General features: G+C 55.8%; 6 protein-coding genes across 6 annotated transcripts; 4 read left to right on the top strand and 2 right to left on the bottom strand.

Annotated features, from left to right (window-relative positions):
• Nucleotides 1-129: 129 nt before the first annotated feature.
• Nucleotides 130-1,839, top strand: BO95DRAFT_441258 (uncharacterized protein). Its single transcript, XM_025586144.1, has one exon. The coding sequence runs from the start codon at nt 224-226 to the stop codon at nt 1,763-1,765; it is 1,542 nt and encodes a 513-aa protein (XP_025443974.1). The 5' UTR covers nt 130-223; the 3' UTR covers nt 1,766-1,839.
• Nucleotides 1,840-2,010: 171 nt separating this feature from the next.
• BO95DRAFT_441257 (acyltransferase family protein) lies at nt 2,011-3,548 on the top strand. Its single transcript, XM_025586143.1, has one exon. The coding sequence runs from the start codon at nt 2,030-2,032 to the stop codon at nt 3,464-3,466; it is 1,437 nt and encodes a 478-aa protein (XP_025443973.1). The 5' UTR covers nt 2,011-2,029; the 3' UTR covers nt 3,467-3,548.
• A 1,739-nt stretch (nt 3,549-5,287) lies between these two features.
• BO95DRAFT_84703 (uncharacterized protein) lies at nt 5,288-6,054 on the top strand. Its single transcript, XM_025592270.1, has 2 exons — nt 5,288-5,622; nt 5,717-6,054. Exons 1-2 carry the CDS (start codon nt 5,375-5,377, stop codon nt 5,835-5,837), a joined length of 369 nt encoding a protein of 122 aa, XP_025443972.1. The 5' UTR covers nt 5,288-5,374; the 3' UTR covers nt 5,838-6,054.
• Nucleotides 6,055-6,139: 85 nt separating this feature from the next.
• On the bottom strand, nt 6,140-8,085 carry BO95DRAFT_441256 (aldehyde dehydrogenase). The gene is made up of 3 exons (XM_025586142.1): nt 7,935-8,085; nt 7,142-7,852; nt 6,140-7,077 (listed from the first exon to the last, which is right to left on the bottom strand). The coding sequence occupies exons 1-3, from the start codon at nt 7,965-7,967 to the stop codon at nt 6,271-6,273; spliced, it is 1,551 nt and encodes a 516-aa protein (XP_025443971.1). The 5' UTR covers nt 7,968-8,085; the 3' UTR covers nt 6,140-6,270.
• BO95DRAFT_84678 (uncharacterized protein) lies at nt 7,918-8,411 on the top strand. The gene has a single exon (XM_025592269.1). The coding sequence runs from the start codon at nt 8,069-8,071 to the stop codon at nt 8,339-8,341; it is 273 nt and encodes a 90-aa protein (XP_025443970.1). The 5' UTR covers nt 7,918-8,068; the 3' UTR covers nt 8,342-8,411.
• On the bottom strand, nt 8,412-10,952 carry BO95DRAFT_410185 (dynamin family protein; the record flags this gene model as incomplete). The annotated part of the gene is made up of 4 exons (XM_025584169.1): nt 8,412-8,855; nt 8,930-9,792; nt 9,844-10,440; nt 10,572-10,952. 4 exons carry the CDS (start codon nt 10,950-10,952, stop codon nt 8,483-8,485), a joined length of 2,214 nt encoding a protein of 737 aa, XP_025443969.1. The 3' UTR covers nt 8,412-8,482.
• Between the last annotated feature and the right edge of the window lie 352 nt (nt 10,953-11,304).

Here is an 11,304-nt window from a genome sequence, read left to right as displayed (position 1 = left end):
GTTGAGGGGATGAGGGGATCTTCGGGGTCTTTGTATAGGGGTCAGATGGAGGACCCTCGAAACACCGGTGAGGGGCATTTATCATGGAGAGATTTACCACTTACCGAGTTTGTACAGTACAATCATTCTCTGCTAATCTCTATTCCAAGATATAAAACCCCGTCCATTATGCACCCGGATTCCACACAAGTCCGCTCATGATCGGAGGTAAGACATTTTCATCATGCGTCGGTTTTACCAAGACAATCGCCGCGTCCCGCTTGGGATCATCCTGGTGACCGTCTGTCTCTTCCTCTACCATTTTGCCCTCGATCGCCCCCCATGGGTCGCGTCGACAGCGTATACCCCGCAAACACCCTATCAAGCAGGAGCAGGAGAGGCTACTGTCGTCGTGCACCCTTCACCCCCCTTCATCGCCGAAGATGAAAACACCTCTACGCCGCAGAAACCCGCTCCGTCGGCGGTAGCCTCCTCCGCGTCCTCCACCTCCCCTGCCTCCGACACCGCCACCATCACCACCTCTTCCTCCTCCCTCATCGTCAACGACATCGTCCTCATGTTCAAAACCGGCGCCTCCGTCCTCTGGAAACGCGTCCCCATCCACCTCACCACCACCCTCGCCCCCACCCGCATCCCCCCGGCCAACGTCCTCCTCTACTCCGACAGCCCCGAGACCATCGGCGCGTGGACCTTCATCGACGTCCTCGCCAACACGACCATCAACGACCCCGAGATCGCCCTGCCCTACCGCCAACAGGCCGACCACGACTTCCGCCAGAACTACGCCGAGATCAACAACGTCTATCCGGGCGACAACTCCGGCCCCGCCGGCGGCTGGAAGCTCGACAAGTACAAGTTCCTGCCGCTGGTGCAGCACGCGGGGCGCGCCCGCCCGGACGCCAAATGGTACATCTTCATGGAGGACGACGCCTACCTCTTCCTGCCCAACCTCCTCGCGCACCTGGGGCGCTTCGACCACCGGCAGCCCTGGTATCTGGGCAGCGTCGCCTGGATCCATGGCGATTATTTCGCCCACGGCGGCTCTGGGTTCGCCATCTCGCGCAAGGCGTGGGAGATGGCGTTTGGGGACGAGAAGGTCAATATCGAGGAGAAGTATGCTGCATTCACGGCGCAGCATGGCTGCGGGGATCACATTCTCGGTCATGTCCTGAAAGAGAGTGGCGTCGGGTTCGGAGAGCATCCCGAGGCGGAGGAGAGTCGTTTTAGCTATGGGTTCAATCCCGAGGCGCATTGGACGAGCTGGTACGAGCAGGAGAATTGGTGCAAGCCCGTGTTCAGCTGGCACCACACGCACAACCGGGACGTGGCCCGGTTGTACGAGCTGGAGATGCGGTGGGGCGACGTGCAGGCCCGGGGCCCCATCCGCTACAGGGATGTGTATGAGGCGATGGTGCGGCCGTACTTGCGCGAGCGGGTGGAGTGGTGGGAGAACGGCGCGGCCAAATACGATATCCGCTCCAGTAATGTCAAGGCCGTGACGGTGCCAGAAACCGTCACGAAGCCGCAGGCCTGGTCGGAGGCCTGGATGTCGGTGGACCACTGCGAGACGGCCTGCGTAGCCTGGGGCGAGTGCGTGCAGTGGAGCTTCTACGAGGATCGGTGTATGCTCGATAGTATGATCCGGCTGGGAAGCGGGATCCCCGAGGGCGACTCCAGGCGTCAGAGCTCGCTACCCTGGACTAGTGGGTGGCTGACGAGGAGAGTCGAGCATTGGGACTCGGCCTGTAGTGGTAGTCACCTGTAGTGAGTAGGCAGCAACGCCCGCAGTGCGGTAGATGCCTGCGTGAGATTACCCGATCGGGAAATGTTGTATATACCCCCAGCAGAAATAAATCCTGTGAACCGTTACAATCCGCCGCCTGAAGAATCAGAAACAGGGACCAGTCATGGTCGCACGCTAAAAATACTAATTTAGCGTGTGGATCCGAGGCCAGTCTCCATCCATGGATCCCTTTTTCTCCCTCCGTCTTATCCATCCCCTCCGCCTCTCCCGCTTTCATCCACTGCAATGCTGCAGTTTACCACTTCATCATCACAGCATACCATGCAGCATACCATGCAGCATACGATAGACAAACCTCGCACGGCGTGGCTGGACGGCCTCCGCGGCCTCGCCGCCGCTATCGTCGCCTTCAACCATTTTTTCATGGGCGGAATCTTCGACTTCGCCTTCCACTCCTACTGGGCGGACCCCGCGTCGGCCAACCGGCATTTCATCCAATTGCCCCCAATCCGCCTGCTCTTCTCCGCCCACGCGATGGTGGCGCTCTTCTTCGTGATCTCGGGCTACGCTCTGAGCATCAACCTGCTTCGTCTGCGCGATGCGCCGCCGTCTTCCTCGCTGACCGCGTCGTCGTCCGCGACGAACCAGACACTACTCCGCGGACTCTCCTCCGCGACGACGCGCCGGATCTTCCGCATCTATCTGCCCGTCTTCCTTGTCGCGATTCTCTCGCAGCTGCTGTTCTTCTGCGGCTTGTATCACTGGTCGTTTGGCGACAATGTCGTCTGGGGCCGTCAGCCGTGGACCGCGCCGCTGTTTCACTTCACCTATCTCTTGCGGTATTTGTTGGATATTGTGAATATCATCCAGTTCCACCATAATCCCGGGCTGAATGGGCAGCTGTGGACGATGCCGATTGAGTTTCGCGGGAGTCTGATGGTGTACCTTGTCATTCTGGGGATGGCGTTCTGGAGGAAGGAGATGCGCGTTGGCGGAGTGTTCGTGCTGGCGGTGTATTTTCTGTGGTATGGGATCTGGGATGGGGTGGGTTTTCTGGGAGGCTTGGGGGTTGCGGAGCTTGCTCAGGGACTGCACTCGAGTAGTGAGGATGCGGTGTTGGGCGAAGGGTGGTGGGTTGGTAGGAAGGATGGCGAGCCTGGGCTGTCAAGCGCGTCAGCTGGTGGTCTCAAAGCAAAAGCGAAGACGCTGCTGACAGGATTCTGTTTTCTCATGGGGCTGCATCTGCTCTGTCTTGGGGATGATGGGGTACTTACGCCTGGGTATCGATGGCTGGGGTCGCTGCAGTCGCCCCGGTGGGATGACGACTGGGCGATTGTGAGTAAATGCTGGAAGACGGTGGGGTCGGTCTTGGTGGTGTATGCCATCGATCGCGTGGAGGTGCTGCAGAGGGCGTTGGAGAGGCCGACGCCGCAGTTTCTAGGACGCATCTCGTTCTCGCTGTATCTGGTGCATCAGTCGGTGTATCATGTTGCCCGGGATCCGGTGCGGAATGGACTGTGGTGGATCCTGACCGGGCGAGAGTACCCTGCGACGGATGAGGAGGCACTTGCTGGGGGGATGGGGGTGTTTGTGGTCAGTTGGGGTGTCACGGCTGTGGTGATGGGAATCTTGGTTGTTTGGCTGTCGAGTTGGTGGACGAGGGTGGTCGATGCCAGGTGTGTGCGGCTGTCAAGGAGGATCGATGAGTGGTTGTCTCGGTAGTGTCATTTAGTAAATTCGCCCGATATGTGTCAAGCTGTCGGCGTATAGACTTTATTCCGAGTCTTCATTCCATTAATAGACATGACAGCGGTTGTGGTCATCGAAGAATCTGATGGAATAGAAACACGCAACGGTTCATCAAGTATCACGTCAGAGCAGGTCATCCAGCAGATATTTTCTGCCAGCTGACCAGAAAATTTTCACGATTCCGCAATAATGAAGCAATAGAAAGTGCGAGAGCTGTGGATTCTCCTGCAAACCTTGCTGAGGATGAGTTGTCACTGCTGAACAAAACCAGTCCTCTTTCTTGTCTGCCTCCCTGTTCGTTTCTTCTTTTTTACAACTCTCCTTCTCCCTACTATCTCTCCTCTTCCTACTATCTCTCTTCCTATTCTCTCTTTCTACTCTCTCTTCCTACTCTCTCCCTACTCTCTCTTCTTCTACTCTCTCTTCTTCTATTCCCTCTTCTTCTCCTCCCTCTTCTCCTCCTGCTCTTCTCCTCCTTCTCTTCTCCTCCTCCTCCTCCTCTTCTTCTCCTCCTCCTCCTCCTTTTCCTCCTGCTCTCCTCCTCCTCCTGCTCCTCCTCCTCCTCTCCTCTTCTCCATTCTTATCTCTATAAATTCTAGATACTCCTATTCTTACCTGCTCCTGCTCTCTCTTCTTCTACCCTCTTCCGCATCCCAAGCTTCTCCCTTACTTCTTTGCGCACCGTCCTCTGCGCATCCCTCCAACGCAGAGCTCGCACCTCATCGTGGTGTTGGAGTCTAGTAAAGCTAAGACGAGCTCAATAGTAGTCCACGTGATGTGTAGATCCAGTCCTCCAGCTCCCGTAGAGTCCACCAAATTGCAGGCTGCAGCCTATTTAGGTGTCTGTAAAAATTTCCACAGCTAGCTACATTCACTGATCAGGGAGTAATTGTAGCGACACAGTGAATGGGTCCATCCAAGTCATCTGACCATCAGTTTCTTCGTCTATATAAGTCTTTCCCGTCTCCCTCTTCTTCCTTCATTCTCCTTCCTTTCCTCCATCCTTCCTCCACCTCTCCATCCTCTTCTCTTCCATCACCTCCATCATCCTGTTCCCCATCATGTAACACATCCTTTTCATCATCCTCCATCATCATTTGTATCCCATCTCCATCCTGTTTCTATCTCTATCCTGTTTCTACCTCTATCATGTATCCATCTTCATCATGTATCCATCTACATCCTGCATCCACCTGCGTCCTGTATCCCACCTGCGTTCTGTATCCCACCTTTATCCTTCTCATCCTTTATCGTGCTTTCATCCAAACCCCTCCTTGTATACTGTCTTTTTTCGCATTCCCAATTCTTGTTCTCGTGTGTATCCCAGCATGTAACCCACCGTGTACTCTCACTCCCGCCCCTCCTCCATCCTCTTCCCTCCCCCCTCCCTCCCTTCTCTCCTCCGCACGACCGTTCGACAGAAGTCGAGGGTCCCTGACAACCCATACCTGTGCCAGTCGCCGTGCTATGGTCCATGTCAGGCCCCAGTTCTCCTTGCCCGTTTCCAAAAAACCAACTGGGGTATTCTGTGCATCCCCTAACAGCGACGACCGATTTGGGAGTCGTGGGGGGATGACCACAGAACCAGGCATGCTGCCGAGGATGCTCATTTTGAGATATCTGGCAAAGTGCCATGTCCTCCTCTCCAAGGTCCTGCTTGAGCTGTGGCGAGGGACTTGCGAAGAGGACACGATCCCGAACGTCTGACAAGATGTGGGCGAACACGCGTACGGACTCAGCCTCAGCTTTGTCTTACAAACAAACGGGTGATCCCGAAACATCGTCAACAGACTGAGGGCGTGACCTTTCCCTGAGGAAGAACAATGCTTCCCGAGGGTAGAACATGGCCTGCCCCTACCATGGGTACGGGCAGAATATTCCATGTTCGGGAGTCCTATCCGCGGGCTGAACAAGGCAGACCACAGACCTTGTTGGGATCTGACCACCAGGTACCTTGGCTACCAACGGTCCTGGGAGCAGCTGACGTGCGGGGACGGACTACGAGCCGGCCTGCGTTCGTGCTGGAATCGCGTCTTCAGCCAACTCGCTCGTCGGTTGGTTGAGGGACCCCGGCCAGCTCCATTGTCGCTGTTATATGGAGACTGCGCAGTTGCACCAGACGAGAGTTGGTGGGTTCATTTCCTGGAAGCCGTCGCCGTCCGGTGGGAGTGGAACGGAATGAGTTGCCCATGATGCCCCGTCTAACGGTTCGTCTTCTTTTAGCTCAGGCCATCACCACGACCCGTGTGTCGCCGGTGCCTGCACTAGAAGCTTGTACTGGTACTTTGTGCCGTTGTGCTTGGGCTGTGTGCTGGTGCTGGTGCTTGTCTCGATGCATGTGTGACTGGTGTGTGGGTGAGATTTCCTTTGTCGCCTTCTCCTCGCTACACCCGTCTCTCCTAGGACGAGCTGCTGAGCTCGTTAAGGATGAGAAGATGTATGTGGTCTTTGGTGCTGGGTCATCGGGCTCCGTTCCGGCGGACAGATGGCGGCTGCAGCAATAGACGAAAACACATCCTTTGGGATGTTGCCTGGATGGGAGACAGGCCTCCAACGGGAGCTCGCACGTCACCGCGGTGTTGGAGTCTAGTAGCCTTTGCAAGCAAAGGCGAAGCTAAGACGAGCTCATGATCGGTCGAGGTGATCAAGTCGGCTGATTGTATCAAATTCCTTCCGCAGCGAACTACACGCGGGCAAGCATGAAGTCAACCCAAATACTGTACAGACCAATTACAATCCAGAGCTAACTACCGACGAAAACAACGTAGAAAAAGTTCCTACCGCAACCACCCCTTCACATAGGCCGGAATCCTCTCCCTCGCACCGCCCAGAAACCAGACCGAAGCGCCCAGAGCAGCCACCGCGCCCACCGCGCCAGCCACCTTGCCCACCGAGCTCCTCTCATTCCCCTCGCGGTCGAACGACGGCGTCACCTTCGGCATCATCTTGTGCATCTTCTCCACAGTATACGGCGGATACCTGGCATCCATGAACCCCTCCAGCACAGTCGGTAGTGCATTCGTGACCGTCCGCCGATACGAGAACGCCTGGATCCCATACTTCCCATGGTACGCGCCCATGCCGGCATGGCCCACACCTCCGAAGGGGGCATCTTTCGCCAAGGCGTGCAGGAGACAGTCATTGAACGTGACGCCGCCGGAGGCCGTCTCCCGCAGGATCCGGTCCTTCTCGGCCTCGACGTTCGTGAACGCGTACAAGGCCAGGGGATGCTCGAGGGAGGTGGTGAAGGCGAGCGCGGCGTCGAGGTCGGCGTCGACGATGGGGAGGATCGGGCCGAAGAGCTCCTCGGTCAGGAGGACGTCGTTCGGCTGGACGTCGACGACGATCGTGGGGCCGAAGTAGCGGGTGCTGCGGTCGCGGACGCCGCCGTAGACGATGCGGCCGGCCGTGCGGCTGAGCAGGGACTCGAGGCGGTCGAAGTTGCGGTCGTTGACGATGTGGCAGCTGTAGGGGGGCACGGTGTCGGCGCCGCCGTTGAAGGTGTCGAACCAGCGGGTGAGGGAGGCGACGAGGGCGTCGCGGACGGACGGGTGGGCGAGGATGTGGTTGACGTTGATGCAGACCTGCCGCATGCGTTTAGAAATCCCATATTCCAGAACCCAGAACCCCCCAAAAAAAGAAACGAACCTGCCCCGCCAACAGAAACTTGGCCCCCGCAATCCTCTTCCCCGCCATCTCCACATCCGCCGACTCCGTCACGATCGCCGGCCCCTGGCCCCCCAACTCCAACGTCACCGGCGTAAGATGTCTCGCCGCAGCAGCATGCACGATCTTGGCCACCTTCGCCGACCCCGTGTAGAAGATATGATCCCACCACTGCGCCAGGATGTACTCCATCTCGCCGGGGCCCGCAGTCACACACCGGATCGCCTTCGTATCCAAATACTCGGGCATGATCCGCGCCAACACCTCCTGGGACGCGGCACTCACATCCGACGGCTTGACGATCGCCGCACACCCCGCCGCGATGGCCGCCACGAGCGGCTGCAGCGCCAGCTGAAAGGGACAGTTCCACGCGCCGATGATCAGCGTCACGCCGAGCGGCTCGGTGCGCACGACGGTGCCCCCCAGAAAATTGACGGGGTCGAGGCGCGTGGGCTTCTCGTCGGCCGTCCACGCGCTCAGGTTATCCAGGGTGTGCAGGATGTCGGCTTGCAGCATGCCGATCTCGACGATGGTGGTTTCCACTTCGCATTTGTGGAGGTCGGTTTGTAGTGCGGCCACAATGGTCGCGCGGTGGTCTTCGAGCATCCACCATAGGCGCCGGAGTTGCTGGCGCCGCCAGGGGAGGGGTTTGGTGTGGCCCGTGGCGAAGGTTGTGCGGACCGTGTGCAGGGCCTTTTTTTTCTCTCTGTTAGGGAAGGGGTGGTGCGGGAGGGGGTAAGGGGGGAAGGGAAGGGAAGGGAGGGGAGGGACTGACCTCGTCAAATTCGGCTTGCGTTGTGTAGGTCATTTTGTTGGTGGTTTGCGAGGCGTCTCCTCTTGTGGTGGTGGTAGGATGGTTTAGTTGGAGGTGTGTACGGGGAGAATGATGAGGGGAGCTTGGCTTTTATAATGGAGAAAGCACGAGCTACCGCGGTTGTTGGTCTAGGTTCAAGGGGGTTAGTGGTTCTTTTATCCTTTATCGCCGAGGAATGGGCAAGGCGGGCCGTTGCTGGGCTGACAGGTCACAGCGGAGATTTCCCCACTTGCTGGCGCGCATTGGCGGCTTCGCTTGTGCTATCATCCATCGTCATTATACGCTCCCAACCCAGGGGTCCTCGGGTGGACGTTACTCTAGGCAAAATGCGGTGTGATATTTCTTCCATTGGGTATACTAGAAGGTGATTTAGATTGTGCCAAGATAAATAGATTGCCAAAGCCCATCCAAATATAAGCGGGGTGTCTGCATATAGTTCACCGCCAAGCAAGGAACCATTTCTTCCAAGATCACTATCACCCAAAATGTCATCTCGTACCTGCTACCACCTAGATCAAAAGGCGCTTGCCCTTCTCCAACTCCGCGATCTGCTTCTTTAATTGAGTGCGTCTTCGGCGCACCGCCGGATCCTCCCCTGCTATCTCCTGCAGGGTCTCCGCAGAGAAGCCGTGCACAAAGGCGGGCGAAATCAGCTTCATCGGTGCATTGGGCCCGTTCACCAGATGGTGATCGGCCGCTTGCATGCTGACATTGTCCACAAACCGACTCAACGCGACCTTGTAGTAGGATTCTAAGATGTCATGTAGCTCTTGCACCGTGTGGCTCTCGTTGCTCATGTCCTGTTGGTAATCGAGGTCGCCGACATGGAGAATTCCGTTGACCTCTTTTCCCCCAACGTAGGCCTTCCATCGAGAATGACGTCTATCTCGGGGTTAGCATGCTATTTGTTGAAAGACTAAAATTAGACGGTCTCCCTAGTCGAAGAAAAGACTTACATGTTCTGCAGGTGGTCGTTGAAATAACGGTCCAAGGTCTTCAGGGTGCCCTCCCTCTCTATGCAAAGGAGAAGCCGCACATGCTCCATTGCTTCCTTATACACCTCGAGCAAGCTGCCCATTATATAAGGTAAAAGATTTCGAAAGACCCGTCGATCCGCAAGCGAGATTTCTAGATTGCGCATGATGAATTTGTGGACAACGACAATGATGTCACTGAGATAGCCTAGCGCGATGCTTTGCCACTTCATGGTCTGCTGGTTGAAGACATTGGTCAACATGGGGATGCTGAAACTATTCAATTCAAACCCTCGTGAGTTGTGATATTCATCTCGCAGCCATTCATGAATGCTCTGCCTCAAGGGCTTCTCTATTATTTCCTGGTTGGTGAGAACATCCTCGAGCTCCATGACGGGCTCAGTCATCCGGGTCTTAAATCTGGTAGGACGTGAGCCGTGGTGATCAAGCTCCCCTTCTCCGGTAGAATGGAAATTCAAAGCTCCTGGTCGTGTGCTAGCAGAGAACTGCGCAGGCTCGTCTCCACCGCTCTCAGGGGACACGATTTCAACGTCGTCGCGGATGCTGTTTACCTCGAATTCGTATTTGTGACCCCATTTTTCGAAGTATCGGGCGAAAAGTACTTCCCGGTTGACCACCAAAGTTGCGAGGCGAAGCTCCTTGTACTTGGTGAAGTTCTCATCCGCACCATAGTGTGTGCCTAGAGCTTGGGTTGTCATAATATTGAATCTGGTCACCGCATCTAGGAGATATCTTAGTTGCTGGCTGGCAGTATCCCTCTCACTACCCAGCGCAACCAGACCTGTTTTGGCTTCCTTGAGCTTCTTGTTGATTTCAGCTCGGACCTGCGATATTGTTAGCGCAACTCACTTATGTTTGTCAACTATGCTACTGACCATAGGAAATGTCCTTCTGGCATTCTCAGTGACCGTATCCTGCAAGCGCGTTTTCAAGGAGCTGATGCCGTATCTGTCCACGGCCACTGTGCTCCACAACTCAGTCTTACCAAACTCGGCTTCTGCGGTGTCTCTGTCGACAATTCCTTTCTCCATCTCTCTTTGCCCCAGGTTTCGAACCAGAATCCAGCCATATTTCAAGGGAAGCTCACGCCCGGCGATGATGTCCAGGATCTTCTGCTCGGCTCCTTTGTCAACGAGATCGGGTTTAGTCAAGACACCCAAGGTCCGCTCCCCGTCGGGATCTACCTCCCGTGCCATCTCGATGATCTCCTGATTTGCCACATCCACATTAGCCGCAACGACTGTCAACAGGATGGACCGCGGGTTTCTCATGTATCCCAGGACCATTTCCCTCACGAGCTGGATGTCAGCTTTGGTTGTGCGCCCCGGTGTAGTCAACTTGAAGATACCAGGGACGTCAATGACGCTGAGATGGTCCTCGTCGGGTCCGCAGATTTCCAGCCGCAATATGTCTTTGGAAAATGTCAACTTGGTAGGCTTGTCAGGGGTGGAGACGCCCATCAGTCTGTGCGCCTGAATTTCCATCAGCATTCCACACGTGGCAGGTATTGTGCCGAGTTGATTGCGCCAACGACCGCCACCCTTTTCTGCATAACCAGCTTACCCGCACCCTTCTGATTGTAGATACTGAAAGCGGTGCTTACCTCCTCCAGTATCGCAGCAAAGGCGACTGGACTCAGGCTGCCCTCGAAGCTTCTACCCCAAGCCTGTAGCTCTCCTGCCCTTGTTGGATGTGAATCCGACGCGGGAATAATAGACGAAGAGATCCTTCTGGTCGTAAGGTTTTTGTTACGGCGGAAGATGAGCTGAGTTGCGAAACGGGTGCATAGCCCACTGTCGCGGGGGAATGGTAGCCGGGTGAGACCCTCGAGAACAGAGCTTTTGCCGCTTGACTGGTCTCCCACGACAACCAGCTGGGGAAGATTGATGTATTCTCCAATATTGCATGCAAATAGACTGTCTATCTTGTCCAGTAAAGCGGGGTCGGCCAGGCTGGTATAGCCTGGGGCTTCCTCTTCGAACATCTCTGTAGGTACTGAGTGGTGGATGGCGCTGTTGGATGCTTCTGGAGGATTGCAAGTGTGCGAGTCGTCTTGAGGATATAGGCGATTGTTCTGGATCTCTGGTGTAGGCCGAGGAAATGGTGGTTCCGTGTAAGGTAGGAGAGGGTTGAGAAGGTTGTAGATGGTTGAAGATAAATGCAGATTGTTGAGGAAGAACGTGGTGGATATGAGATATGTATTTAGAGACGGGTGAAGTGAGTGAGAAGCAAGATCAGTTGCAAAAGGTAGACTTCAAGTCTTGACGATGATACAAGGGAGGTTGAGTCCTTTGAATCAGGAGAAACTGCAGTCACTCAGGTCACTCCGGCTTCAC

The sequence above is a fragment of the Aspergillus brunneoviolaceus genome (assembly GCF_003184695.1).
Source record: "Aspergillus brunneoviolaceus CBS 621.78 unplaced genomic scaffold BO95scaffold_21, whole genome shotgun sequence".
NCBI lineage: Eukaryota > Fungi > Ascomycota > Eurotiomycetes > Eurotiales > Aspergillaceae > Aspergillus > Aspergillus brunneoviolaceus.
This window is presented reverse-complemented; position numbering and strand designations above follow the sequence as displayed.